This window comes from Lepisma saccharinum, chromosome 18 (genome assembly GCF_977018435.1).
Source record: "Lepisma saccharinum chromosome 18, izLepSacc3.1, whole genome shotgun sequence".
Taxonomy (NCBI): Eukaryota; Metazoa; Arthropoda; class Insecta; order Zygentoma; family Lepismatidae; genus Lepisma; species Lepisma saccharinum.
Genome location: NC_139246.1, coordinates 26,608,362 through 26,623,225, shown reverse-complemented (window position 1 = coordinate 26,623,225; position 14,864 = coordinate 26,608,362). Strand labels below are relative to the sequence as shown.

The 14,864-nt window shown below is 36.9% G+C and overlaps 1 protein-coding gene across 1 annotated transcript in view; it reads left to right on the top strand.

Annotated features, from left to right (window-relative positions):
* Window positions 1-3,321, top strand: part of LOC146001926 (trypsin-1-like) — a 33,355-nt gene extending 30,034 nt beyond the window's left edge. The window contains exons 6-7 of the mRNA XM_083139645.1: window positions 743-885; window positions 3,036-3,321. Coding sequence (XP_082995771.1) covers window positions 743-885; window positions 3,036-3,218 — 326 coding nt within the window. The 3' untranslated portion in view covers window positions 3,219-3,321. The remainder of the gene's footprint in view (window positions 1-742; window positions 886-3,035) is intronic.
* Window positions 3,322-14,864: the final 11,543 nt, after the last annotated feature.

The following is a 14,864-nucleotide window of genomic DNA, read 5'->3' as shown; positions in this document are numbered from 1 at the left end:
AATAAACAAACAAAGGAAAACAATTAAAGATTGAAGCACGTTTGTTAATTTTGGGAGCTACCAAACTAAGTAACTTAGTTTGGTAGCTCCCAAAATTAACAAACGTGCTTCAATCTTTAATTTGTTTAATTGTTTTCTTCTGTTTATTTATTGTGAAAATCCAGGTTTCGTAACTCCTCAAAATCAGATTTCGACATTCCCACGAAGTTTTTGAACGAAGTTCCATCGTTTAGTAGCAAGAGTTCGGCCAACAAACTGATCGCTGTGTTTTCCCCGACAGATCTCTTTTCATCCAGCGTTATATATATATATATATATATATATATATATATATATATATATATATATATATATATATAACAATGAACGCAGCCGCAACATCACCAGCAGTAAGCAGATCCATCGTTTATTCCTGTACGTACCACCAGCGGAGTTTCAAATCTTGAATCTGCGTTGGTCAAAACGTTTTGCTACGTGGACGCGCACAATCGGTCGAATCTACCACATGATCGCAGTCGTCGTAGCAGGATGATTTGGCGACGATCAGAATCTTCGTGCAGTGGGCGATAATCGTCCAATGTATACGTAGCTTTAGACAAGATGCAAGTTAAAACACGTCCGCTAAAAAATAGCATTCAAGATCAGACAACAAAGCAGTGCTTGCCAATTGGCTAAAAATCCAAGAAGCATGCTGTGACATCCTGTTAATGTGGGGCTAATTGTTCTTTGACTTTGTTTCCAGCTGCCGCTAGCTCGCCTATTCTTCTCGAAGGCACCACGACGGTAATTTCCCAGGACGAATGCAATGACCTCGCCAGCTACTTTTATGACGAAATACCAACCACATTCATTTGTACCGGAATAAATGCATCCAGGACCTGTATTGTAAGTTCTAGGAAATGCTTCAAATTCGCAGTTTTATATATATAAATGAACACCCCCGATAAATAGTTCCTTTCGTATGTGGTATTCCTTGTATTATAAGGTCCGAAAACTTCAACATTGTAGATACATTAAGTGGTATGACTATCACATTCTTTATATTCCTATGCTCAAGATTGCTGCGCCCAAGGTGAATTTATATAAATTACTTTAAATAAATAACTTATACGATAATGTACATGAGGATTTTGTAGATATCAGAATCACTTTTGGTGAAAGTACATTAATCTCGTAATCATTTAATGGTGTTTATTAGGCTCCAAGATAGGAAAATAAAGGATGGTGTGAAGCTCATACGAAAGGAAATGTAAACACGTTTCCCTTGATTTAAAATTCAATATTTTTTATAGGAAAAAATAGCAAATATTTTGTGTAGAAAAATATAAAAAATACTAATCATGTTAAACCGTAAATAGGGTCATTATCATTAAACTGAAAATAAATATAGCAGCTATCAAACTATCGTATAAAGAAATCTCCAAAATTCAGCCACAAAAACTAAAAATATTTGAGTTAATATTTGAAGTTACAATTATGAATCCACGACTTTTGCGACACCGTCGTATGCGACACTAGCATTTCTGCCGTCATATGCGACACTGTATGGAAAATATATTCCATGACAGTTGCGACACCGTCATATGCGACACAAAGTGTAAATAGCTTCCCGTCACACTTTATCCAGGTTTAGGACTTCAGCATCATGGAAGCTGGTGTTTTTGAAAACCTTTATTAGTTTTCCTTCACACTGGCATCATGGAAGCTGGGTGTTTATCCGTCATGTATTTATCCTTTGTCAATGACGGATTGTTTAGATCCCTTGTCGGTATAGGAGCAGAATGCAATCCCTTGTCAATGTAGAAATGTAGAATGTGTCGTTTCTCTGGTAGGTGAACCAACATCTTACTATTTTCATTCTAATTTCTGAACGTACGCCATTCTCCTCAAAAAGCGCTTAAGATCTCTATACATTTCATAGTCTGCAAACGCTCTTTGTATTCTCTCATCTAATGTATTGTACTGACGTCGTCTACGTTTCCCTTTAATATTAAAGGCCCTCATCTCACATAAGTAGTCGTTGTACACAGCTTCTAATCTTAAAGTCTTCACTAATTGGTACACGTTAGGACTTGACTCTTCCGTCAATACATTAACTGTATGGTTCCATCCCTCAACTGCATTGTTAGACCTGTGCCGCTGTTGGGAGCAGTTCCACATGGAAATGTCGAAAACATAGTTTTTCATCCACTGTTCAACGAAATAATCCAATTTTTTTTTCTCAATATGTCGTGGTTTGGATCATCTTCCATTACACACGGCCATCCATCATCGACGTCAGCCACAGGGAGGTAAGCCAGACCTGAACACATTCTTATACACAGCCGCAGGTCTGGATCTGTTTTGTAATCGTTTGTCAGTCCCAACTCCTGCACCTTTCGCCACAAACATTGGTTAAAGTGATAATTACAACCACTGATCTGAGCCTCTGGAAATACTTTCTTCAGAGACGCTATTTCTGCTGCACGTACGCAAATGTCGCTAATTCTGGTAAACAAATTAGAAATCGTAGGGGAAAATCCAATCAGTGTCGCTTATGACGGGAAAAAACCAGTTTATGCCTTAGTGTCGCAAATGACGGTGTCGGAAATGTCGTTACTCCCATCCAGAATGTTATATTTTCACTGGAAGAATAGTTACTGAAACTATTATAGTTTCATTAACACACCCAACAAACATTTCCACTATAGGTACAGTATCAGAAACAAAAAAATATATATTTACATATATTTTTTTATTTGGTTTACTCAAAATGTTCAACTATGTTACAGGACTTTTACTAGAAAAAGTATTTCTATAAAAACATATATCTGTATATGTGGTGCCCAAAACCATACAAGAAACTTCAAGCATGTTTTTTTTTAAAAAAAAAAATCGACTTAAATAAGAAATCAACAAAAAATGAATTTTTAAATAAAAATTATTATTTTTATCCAACGTGCTGCACACTCAATTCAATTTGTCACAAGCAGCATGTATTTGTTCTTAGCGGACAGAGAATAGTCTAATTGTCACAATGTTTCGTCTCTTTATAGACCGACGAAGGAGGACCTGCCAGCATTGAAAGGGACTCGAAGTCTTACGTCATCGGAATCAACAAACTTATGTCAGGCTGTACAGAGCCACAACTTGATCTCAACTTCCCCAACTTGTTCACTCGCATTTCTGTAGCCCTGGACTGGATTGAAACAGAGACTGGGATTGCTATAGACCCGTAAGGGAACTGGAGGAAGGAGATTTACTTACTCACACTAGATGACACTAAACAACAAATGAAAGAAAAGTATTTACAAGGTTCATGAATAAAATTATTTGAAACTCTTTTCTTTTTGTTTTTGAGTTATGTTAATTTGTTAGTGTTGCTCATAAGACGTCTTGAAATTTTTTAAAAAGTACAAGAAAAATATTCAATCAGTTCCAAATACTTATTTCCTCAGAATACCTAAACTTATTTTTAATACTCTTTCGAAACTCAGCGTTACTTCCTATTTTGCAATTTATTCAAGGTGAATAATAATAGTACCGTGGGATCCATGAGTATTACCGTGCAAATTGTCCATGACTATTTTCATTAATTTTCCTCTTACATCCTGTGTGTTTTTAAGCGATGGATTTTTATGAATGCTGGTGCAAAAGTTCTCAACAGCTTGTTTTGAGTTTTCTATTAATTCTTGAAGCTTTTATTAGGTCAAAGAAAGTGCACGAACATGGTGATGGACAATTTGCACGGTAATACTCATGGATCCCACTGTACTCCAGATAGAGGTACAATGACCTATTCAGATATCTACGTTGGTGTAAAAATATTGTGATACCGATATTGTGTGTCCTTGGTAAGTTTTTTGAATGACACTTTAAGAAAATATCGTAAACTGTAGGGGAAAAAAACTTTGCGGGGTTTTGAAATATCTTACTCCGAGTTCAGATTAGCATTGTTGCGTCCATACTGCAATAAACGCAAAGGAACCGTCAGAAGTTTTCTTGATGCTCCAAACAAAGCTACAAACGTGACGTGTTAATCTTTTTCTATACTATTTTTTTAAAAATGGTGGTATTGACGGAAAATGTAGGGATATTTTTATTCTATGGGTTTAATGAAATATAGGTCTCTTCTGAAATTATATATACGTATATCCGACAACCAATATAACTGCCGTCAATTTGAAAATTCCATTTAAAGTCACGAACGGGCTATTTAGGACGACCGCATATGGTTGCCAGAAAGGAAACCCTGCTTATCGGTTGCCTGATGCTCGAAACTGTCGTTGGAAATACGTCATTGATGCCAGAATGATAACAGAATGTTAGAATTGTATAATTTTTAATTAATAGTATAATAAACGCTCTTTGAAAATTCGAGCCTGATGCCACAATGGTTAGCAGAATGTCTGGATTGTATACTTTTTTAGTTCACGCTTCCTCCGCTTGGAGAGCGACAGTCGGTCGCCGTATATGTTGATTTTATACATTTTGTTCATAGGCCGTGTCCAAAAGGTGCAAGACCGTACTTGAAGCGAGCATCCTCCGAGTAAGGTCTTGGAGTACGGTCTTCAAGTCGTGAAATTGTTGTCTTTCGAATTGCGCTTCGACTGCAGCGCCAAATATGATCAGTAGATAAAACTGAGTACTCGTTGTTTTCCTCTCGTTTTAAACACTTGTTTTTCACCATAGAAATCACATAGCATTTTCAAATGTTCGTACACATACATTTCTACACATTAAAACAACTTTAACCAACAACTTGCTGACCCATAACGTATATTTACCCTGTGTTGCTGGCTTTCAACCTCCGTGATTTTAAACAAATGAACAACGAGTGCGGAAACCACGTGACCTAGTCACCAACCATCTGTACTGTGGGCTGTGCACTTGCGTACTTCGATTCTTGGCGCTTTCGAACTGTACTAGGTGACGTCATTTCCGCCAAAACCATACTTCAAGGCTGTACTTTGTACCTTTCGGACAGAGCCATAGTTTCGTTAAAGTGGCCACCGAAAAATAGGTTGATACCTCCGGTTGAACCACGTGATAACGCATTGTTTGTTGCTTCCTCCGCCGTATACATTTCATTCACATTAACGATTATATGGCGACTTGTCGGTTGAAAAGCGCGCGCACGCGAAGAGATGGGATTTCGACTGATAGTTTTTTTCTTGTCTTCTTGCCTTTCGCGCAGGCAAGGTTTGAGAGCCAAGCGACTGCCCGGGGCGCCGTTTTCTGGGGGCCCAACTGGGGCGTTTAAGAGCTTAGCTACTACTGTTATTTTGTAGTCATTATGCACGCATTCAGTGTAAACATACCTACAATAGCTTATCGTGTTTTTTTTTTTTTTTAACGGTAACACTTAAAGTATTTCAGAAATAAGGCTATTAATTTTCGTAATTAAAACAGTAAATATATAAATGGTAATAATCTTTATTGGAGGACGGTGAAAACTAGAAGGATCAGGGTAGAAAGATTCTTGCGGGTTCTGGGTAGATAATAGGAGGGTACTAACACCCACGTCGTCCGGGGAATATGTAATCGTGAGCCGCACCTGCTTGCGCGTAGTGTTTAGAGGTGTATTAAAAAGAAGAAAGCTGCATTACAAATACAAACTGCAAGAGGATTATGATAACATGAAGTTTCAATAGCATTACATTGCAAGTATGTAATACTTATGGAGCCAAAAGGCTCTCAATTTAGTACCTTATTTAATTTTGTACAAAAATGGTTGACATTATTATTCCAAGTTCTTTACAACATGAATGCTACCATTTGTAACATTAAGTAGCCCAACATCCATAGTAATATGGTGGAAATTTTCGTTTACGTTAAAAAATAATACAATAACCAGCTAATGGATTTGTGACCTACCCACTTCGTCAAAGCGTGATGGGATTTCTTGTATATGTATGACTCCTGCATATTTCTTAATTGAGCTCAGATTATTGATTTGAATAGATTTCATGCTCAGATTACAAACTTCGGCTAATTGTCTCACCATAAAATGTATGATGACAAGACGAAATGGAAGAGCTCACAAAAATTATTTACATTTGTGTTACGCTCTCTGTATTAATCTCATAAGAAATGAGTCGCAGAAGCATAGTAACGGCAAAGTTACATTTGTAGATGTAGCAACTGTTCATCATCGAATAGACAGGTAACATCCTTCTTTAAAATGTTGATCTAAACTAGAAGATATAAACCCAAATACTTAGTGCTGTGCCATTTCCATGTGTGAAAAGTATTACCATCAAGTTATCTGCCAAGGGGCGAGTGCTCACCAGTGAGGATGAATGAATGACAAAACTACATCACCCAAGCATAATGGTTAAGATTCTTGGTTTTATTCCACGAACCTCACAGTACGTTACGATTGTTACCTTGAATTAATGTCCTGACTGTTTTCATGAAAGAAATTCATCAAAAGTTGTTCATCGTAGCAACTTTCAAGAATGTCTTGTGTCCACGTCGCTTTCCACAAAACGGAAACTATATTTGTTACGTCGATCATATGAAGTTCACTCTTACACGTCGACGATAATATATCTGTTTTGATCCACCGTGTATGAGGATTGTAGTTCAGAAGTAATAAGAAAAACTATACATTCGAAAGTTTATTCTTTAATTCTCGACTGAAGTTGTTTATTTGCTTTATTTTACTTCGCTTTTTGTGCCACTTTTGGCTAATTTGAGAACATAAGGATGAATGATGATAGGATGAAATTGATTAATGGACACTCACAAACATCCATGCCCAGGTCGGGATTCGAACCCGGGACCCCTGGCGTCGTAGCGCGATGTGCTAACCACTCCGCCAGGGGGTCGGCGACTGAACAATATGAATAGCTGTTTTGAAAATTTAGTTTTGTTTTGGGATGTACCTGTATTAAATGCAGATGCATGACTTCAGATGAGTGTGAAGCTGTTTCTTGTGGTGAAATGTGAATCTTTCGTTTATGTAAAAAGGTTACATTTAATATAAACGAAAGAACATATGCTAGTCACTAGTTATAGATTTTCGAATCTGCAATGAAAATCCAAAACCATTCGTACCTCACTCAAAGAACTTGTGAATTCAGTATCTACAGCTGAATTTCAACGCTGTTTCAGTGACATTAATCTAACCTAATCTAATTTTACTGATCAAATGAATCAATTAGATGCGGCAACACTTCAAGCCTGCTTTTGCCTTCCATAAATGGACTTCCAGTGCGTTGCTTCGATGAGACAAACCTACTGGCAAGCAATCGAACTGCCGGAATACTTTCATTCATCTCGTCTATTCAACTAATTTACAAAATTTTCTACAGTTTGATATTGGAATTTGACTTAGAGTGTTATCTGAAGCGTAGTGATTCAGTCAATTACTGTTAAGGTTTCTGCTGCGTAGGTTTTTGTCAGATGCTGTTTAAGGTCACTATTGTTAGTCTATATCTTGTAGAACAATCTACGAACTGACTGTTTCTCTCCACAATTAGATATATAGTTTCTTACATTAAATTTTCTGGGAAACCTCTTATCACGGTAATTTATTCAGCAGATTTTCAGCCAATTTTCTGAATTCCTGCAATTTGAATATCCTTTGTTTCCTATCTGAATCTTTGTATGGATATTCACGCTCTGATAATTTTATGGGGACTAAACTTACAGTTTAAAGTGGGATCCAAATCGCTGCGTAATGTGCCTCCGCCTGCGATCGAACCTTTGATTACAAGACGACAGATATCACTACGCCATCGGCGAGTCCAGAATTATATTCGTGATCTGATACCTTTGAGATCTCCACTTTGACTTTCTGATCTCCACTTTTTATTCTTTTAGAGTGTGTACTTTGGGAGTGAGTATTCAAATATTTCAACCTCCACTCCTCAAAGTACACCTTCACAATTACATTATAACAGGCTAACGAGGCCGTGCAGCCTCTGACTAGCCAAACATTCGAATCAGAGGCAAGATCATATGTAAGGAGCAGTCTTCATAGAACAGGTCCCAACTCAAGAAGACACTTGCTCCAAATAAAATTATCCTTTCTCAAACTGTACAAAAACTTCTTAAATAGAGATGCTGTTGTAGTATTCTGGAGAAATATCTAAATATCATATATATTAATGGTTCGTGTAGTTGATCTGTTTCCACACTTAATTGACCACACTCTACACTGTTTTGATATTGATTTATTTCATTCCGTTCATCTTTATGCAGTGGCTGATCTTCCAAAAATTCCATGAAACATGTTAGTGCGATTAGTAATTACCGCCAAATAATCTACACACATATACGTGTGAAAATACGGACATTAACATGCAGGATTTTTCAAAATGATTGTCGTGGTTTCAATATTTTTGTGCGCAGGTCGTGAAACGTATATAATTTATAGGTGCACCATGTGGCAAATTTCGCGATAAGAACTTTACAAATTATATTTGTCGCGTAATTCTTCCACAATTCAGTAGCTCCGCCACTGTTTAGGGTTGCGCCTTCGCATTCACTTTTTTTGCATGTGTTTTACTCCGCAAACACTAGGTGGCAGCACCATACCTTGAATTTTCCTTGCGAGAGCAAAGCCCGCTAGAGACAACGGAAAAGTAGGATCAAATGAAGCAGTGCTGATGGCTAGAAACCGCAAGGGATAGGCGGTGTGAGCCACTTTAAAGCAACAACAACAACTTGCTAGAGACACAGCACACACACATTCATAAACCCTCACCAGACACGTACAGTGGGATCCATGAGTATTACCTTGCAAATTGTCCATCATCATGTTCGTGCACTTTATTTGACCCAATAACAGCTTCAAGAATTAAAAGAAAACTCAAAACAAGCTGTTGACAACTTCTTCACCAGCATACATAAAAATCCATCCCTTAAAACGCATAGGTTTAAAAAAAAATAATAATGAAAATAGTCATGGACAATTTGCACGGTAATACTCATGGATCCCACTGTACAGAAAGACTGAAGTGCTCGTTGCGATACGTCCAGTTGCAGGGCTTCAAATTCGCAAGCTCTCCGTCCGTGTTCTAGGAAAAGACGGAAGCCAGACCTGCAACATGATTTGACTTTCGATGAAGGAAATCGCGCTTGCTATATAGAACATCGAAATTAGCATTATCGTGAATATAGAACTAGTTACGTTTTGAAACAACTACAATCGCAGAGAAGCCTGTTCCAGACCGAGTCTTGGCTGATGACTGTTTCCGATGTTGCCAATTTTTCTCAGAATTGAGACTACGACAACACGAAGGAAGCCAGAAGTTTTGATGGGTTGCTTCAACGTCTTCGCATCGTTCAGAGTACGTGACCATTGCCGTAAGACAGGGATACTGTAATTCACCAGGCTACCATTTTGACGAGGGTCCATTCTGTGAGAGTTGACGTGACACCGGCGTACATCTACGAACATAACAGGTATGTGACGTGCATGTGTTCTAGATTTGGATTTTGAACTGTGTCGCTGTTGATTGTTTCAGCCCAGTCGAATTGCCAAATGGTCAAAACCACAAAATACTACCTTCTTTGCGATTACTGTTACAGCGTAAAATGCGTATTTCCGCGTAACGAAGTAATTCTGGTCCTATAACTACTAATGTAAAATTATGCGTGCTGAAAAACATATTTTCGAACGTTCATAAATGCATGTCAGTATAGCAAATTCAATCGAATGCTAGAAAATTGTTTCTTCCCGATATTAAAAGACTAAAATTATGTCAAGTTACAAAATTTGAAGTGTAAGTGAACGTTGTTTAAAAAATAAAAGGAATTGTGGCGATCCACAATTGCAAATAAGATAGCAATGCAACGAGATCACGTTATTCGACGTTATATAATTGCGTGCAAAGCAAACTTGTCCCTTTCATCTCTTTTTTGAAGTTTGAGCATTTTATGGTCCTAATGGGTAGAATATTACATATGTAAGACACACTAACTGGTCTTGGAGGTAATTTTTGCTGGACAAAAATTCTAATTTATTAAATAAAAGGAGTCACAAACGAAACGTACTATAGGCAAAATTAGATAAAATCAGTACGTGGTATCTTAATACGCCATTTTATGGAATAAAGATCGATGATCGAACGAAATGTTACTTATGTTTAAGATTAATGTTATTTGAGAACATCGCTACCATGGCAACAGCGCATGTATATATATATATTCTTACGTAACCTATCAAAACAAATTAACATTCGAAAGCTTATATGAAAATAAATAACTTTGTTAAATCTTAAATATCTATCGGCCTGTGCTCATTTACCCAAGATAACTGACCATAAGGTGATTTATTGTGTTGTGGATTGTAGAATTGGTGAAGGAAATAGGTTTTTGAGTGTAATGAGTTTAATTTTGATTGTTGTTTGCATTTGAAGATTTAATATTAACGATATTGTCTTGAACACCCAATTTGATCGACTTTTAAAATGATCCACCATCCGACAATTCAATTCCCAGGGTGGTATACACAGTTTATGGAGAGGGTGCCTGTCTAAAGGATAAAGCAGTGGCTGTCGGTTCGTGACAATAGCGCAATTGGACATACAGAAGGCGAGATGATGACACCATCTACTATGAATATTATAATTTTCGAGTCTCGAGCTGTATTTGTAGTGAGGAAGAAGAATGTGGTAGTGTCTGCAAAAGTTGAGCAGTACAACTGGACCATCACTTTGGTAAAAATATGTTGCATGTGAAATTAGTTTAGACTTGCATTCTCCACGACAGGCAGATTCAACAGCTGTAAGGTGAACAAAAAATTCAAGATGACAGATTTTCCAAATGAATCTTAGAAAAGCAACTGTAACAGCCAGAATTCATCTTGCCATATCACAACTGATACTTGGAAGAATTTTATCTCCTTACGATGCTTGAAGATTTAACACCTGATTACTACTATCGTTTGAAGATGTTTTTCTGCAGACTGGGTTTTGGTTATGAATACACCTTGCTTTATTTATGTAAGTATACCGAAACTGAAAGGCGAATCAGATGGACCATCACCATTGACACTACAAAGAGTTTGTGGCGATATAGACTATCGGCTAGATATATGGATAGTGAGGAACGGTGTACATATAGAGTACATGTAAAGTTATATGAACACACTTAGAGAGTGAGTTTTCCTGTGAAATAAAATTAATTATTATCATATTTGAAGCGTGACATTTTTTGTAAAATCCGAACAGTTCATTTTGAATAATCCTGTTTGCAGTCATACTTTAACCAATAAATTGTATAACTGATTGAAAATTGAACGGTGTTTGTATGTTATTTCTAACATAAATTACATAACACATTTGCACGAATACATATACACACACATCCTAACTCGAGTCATGAGACTCTTTATTGGGACATTGTTGTGAAGACTGATTCTAGGATTCGTTACTGAGGTTGAAGTACCATTATATTGCTCCTCTTGATTCTGTGGCTTTCGTTGCACTTCTGTTCTGCTAGTAGATATTCAAAGTCTTATACGTATTAGAATTTTCACAGAGTAAAACTAGAGGATACAGTTAACGTTGGCAATGTAATAGTAATATCTAGATGGGTATTGTTGCAACATATTCACTTGAAGTCCTGCAGTGGAAAAGCGTTTGGTTTTCCATAGATAAAAGTAAATTATATTTTCTCCAAATATATTTCTTATATTGAACGTTACATTTATGATATTGGAATACCTATAACTAACTGAACATTTATAACATTTTCAATACTGTATTATTCATGGAAACAGTACAATATCAATAAAACAAGTGACTCACAAATATTGGTAAACAATTGTATTACGTGAAGCAAATATTATATAGGTTAAACTTGAACTTTGATCATGAAGACAAATGATCCATACATATCGACAGTTCTCGTATGCTTAATCTTGACATTTATATTCAGCAGAATCAACAATCGTTTTCTTTTCTATCCATGATGGAATCGCACGTAGAATCTTTTATTTTGTTATGTGCAGAATTTCATGTCGCATTTCTTCGCAATAATATGGACTTTTCCTTCAATACAGTGGTGATACTTTGATAAGGTATTTTTTGAATGTTTCATTACATTTTAATTTTCTTTGTTTTGCGCAGAAGAAAGTGTCGTTCGAGGTTAAAATTGGATATAAAAGTATTATTGCATTCATTGCAAGCATAAGATTTATATTTGGTGTGACCTTATCATGCACACAAGGAATATATTTTGCTGTACGTGTATGTGGACATTGTTTACGCCTGTATGACTTTGCGGTAGTGTGGAAAATTTTGTATTTCTTAAGTCTAGAACTAGTCATTGAACTTTTCTTACTTAACCCTAGAGTGAGTTTTAGCATGTACACGAAGGCTGTATTTCAATTTGCATGTGTATGGGCATTGTTGTCAATTATAGGGCTTCGTGTTTGTGTGTGTAAGATTGTGTCTCTTAAGTTTATTAGCGGTAGTGAACTTCCGCTCACATACATCACAATTAAAAGTTGTAAATCCACCATGGTCTTTAAGGTGGTATGTAAAATTAACATTGGTTTCAAATGAACATCTACACTCTGCACAACGGTAATATTCTTTTTCTGTCTCCTTATGCTGAACTATGGTGTAAACTCCATTACTACACTCGTGGCTTAATGAACTTTCACAACCATTACTTCCATTAAACTCACTCCCTCTGTTCTTCTGATGGTATTTTGTGTGTTCGATAACATCGGACTTGAGGTTATTACAATAATTACAGTTGATGCACCTGTAGATGTTATTTTCCAAAACATCTTTGTCTTCAAGTCGAAGATAATTATTACTTCTAGTCGGCTCATCTACTGTATGTCTAATTAGATGTAATTTAAGGTGGTCTCTTCTGTAGAAGGTTTTAGAGCACACGCAGCAGCCATATGTATCTCCCGTGTGTATTTTCATGTGATAAAAAAGATGATATTTGAATGTAAACGATTTATTGCAACATGCACAATAGAATTTATCTATTGGCTTCTCTTTGGAATCGATCTTCGACCAATTGCTGCCATCCTGTTTTTTGCCCTCATGAAGGCGCCTAGTGTGTCGAATGAAGATATCTCTACGGTAAAATCCTTTCCCACAGTCGTTGCAGTTAAATATTGCCTTACCTGTGCAAATCCGATGAAAGCAGTGATACTGCTGATGCCTTGAGAGTCTTGCTTTAGAGCCGAACTTTACAAAACAGCTTTTACATTCGTAAGGTTTCACCCCTGGGTGATACATCGACATGTGATGTTCAAAACTATATTTCCGAATAAAACTCATATTGCATATTTCGCAGATGTATTGTTCCCCTACACGTTTCTTTGAATGTTGTTTCAGGTCCATTGATTTTTTAAAAAGATCTCCACACTTGTTAGATTTCTTTCCATTTTTCAAGTCTTTCTGTTTAACCGCTTTAGTATTTTTCCCTGGGTGTATTTGCATCACTTCACGTTCAAGATTTTGATTTTCACTGATACCAATATATTCCGCCATTCCTAAGGTATTCTCACTATATTTAACTTCCAGCAGCTTAGGATCATTTTGACGAACCTTTCCATCTTCCTTCTTCACCATAATTGTAGCCTTAAGTGACTCTGCTATGCTGCTGTGGTTATTCGCTCTTTCCTCATCGGTGTCCATCTGGGTTGATAGTTTCCGATAACTAATAAAGTAAAACAAATGAACAGATTTCAGATATTAATTTTACGTTAATTCACAGACCAATCAATATTTCTCAACTGAAAATTTAAATACATTTTCAAAAATATTCATATTTCGTGTGTGTGTGTGTGTGTGTGTGTGTGTGTGTGTGTGTGTGTGTGTGTGTGTGTGTGTGTGCACAGGGTTTATGAAAATTCACAGGTTACCCTTTGTCTTCGGAAACGGAATGGAATCAATATATCTGAATACACCAGCAGAGAAAGCGTGAGAAGATCGACCTTCCGGATATAACAGTAACATGACCACCATATTGAAATCCACCATCTTGGGTTCAGGCCAAGTTTTTCAAATAGGAAGGTGCTCATACGATATATCAAATCAGGCTACATTTACGTCATAAAACTAACATGGAGAAATGTTAAAGATCAAGTGTACCAAACACTTGTGAATAACATCGATGATTTGAAGAGCAGAACGTTCGATACTTGGTGCAGGCACATAGTGGTTCGGATCCCACTTTAAACTGTAGGTCCAGTCCCAATCAGCCTTACTGTGCATAAAGTGGACTTAAAACACAAAATCAATCAATCAATCAATTGAAGAGAAGAATAACCACTGACGATGATACTGTTGACAGGGGCATTGTGGGTAGAGTAGAACAGCAAATTTTAGAAAACCCTTCGATAGAAATTGTATCCCTTGCACACCCTCACATAATGGACAATATTAGTGGTGATGTTACAGCAGACGACGGAGCACGTACTGAGTCTAAACAAAGTGGAAAGGTGTTTTTTGTGTTTTTTTTTTTCAATTCGGAGCCATTGAAATTTCCATCGGAAGGGGTAGCTTTAATTATTATGACAGCAGTTATGAAACAAAACTATAATGCGTATCGTACATCGATGTAAAGATGAGATTTCGGAGAATACGACTATATGTCACACATACCTTACAGAGAATAAGGTTAAGAATAACCGGAGTAAGAAAAATCATGCATATTTATACAAAAGTTGGACGTTCCAGTTCCGAGCACAGCCGAAGCAGGCCCGAAGCTCACCCGATCTCAAGTCGGTAACGCTGCCGCTATGAATGATGGGAGACCAGCAGCCTCACGTGACTGAAGCGGCGGCGCCCATTGGCTGCGATTCCGGATCGGACGTCGTTAGGAGCTTTCCTTTTACTCTATTTCATACTACATTTATTCTGTACGTTCTTATCTGTAAGGTATGTGTTACATATATA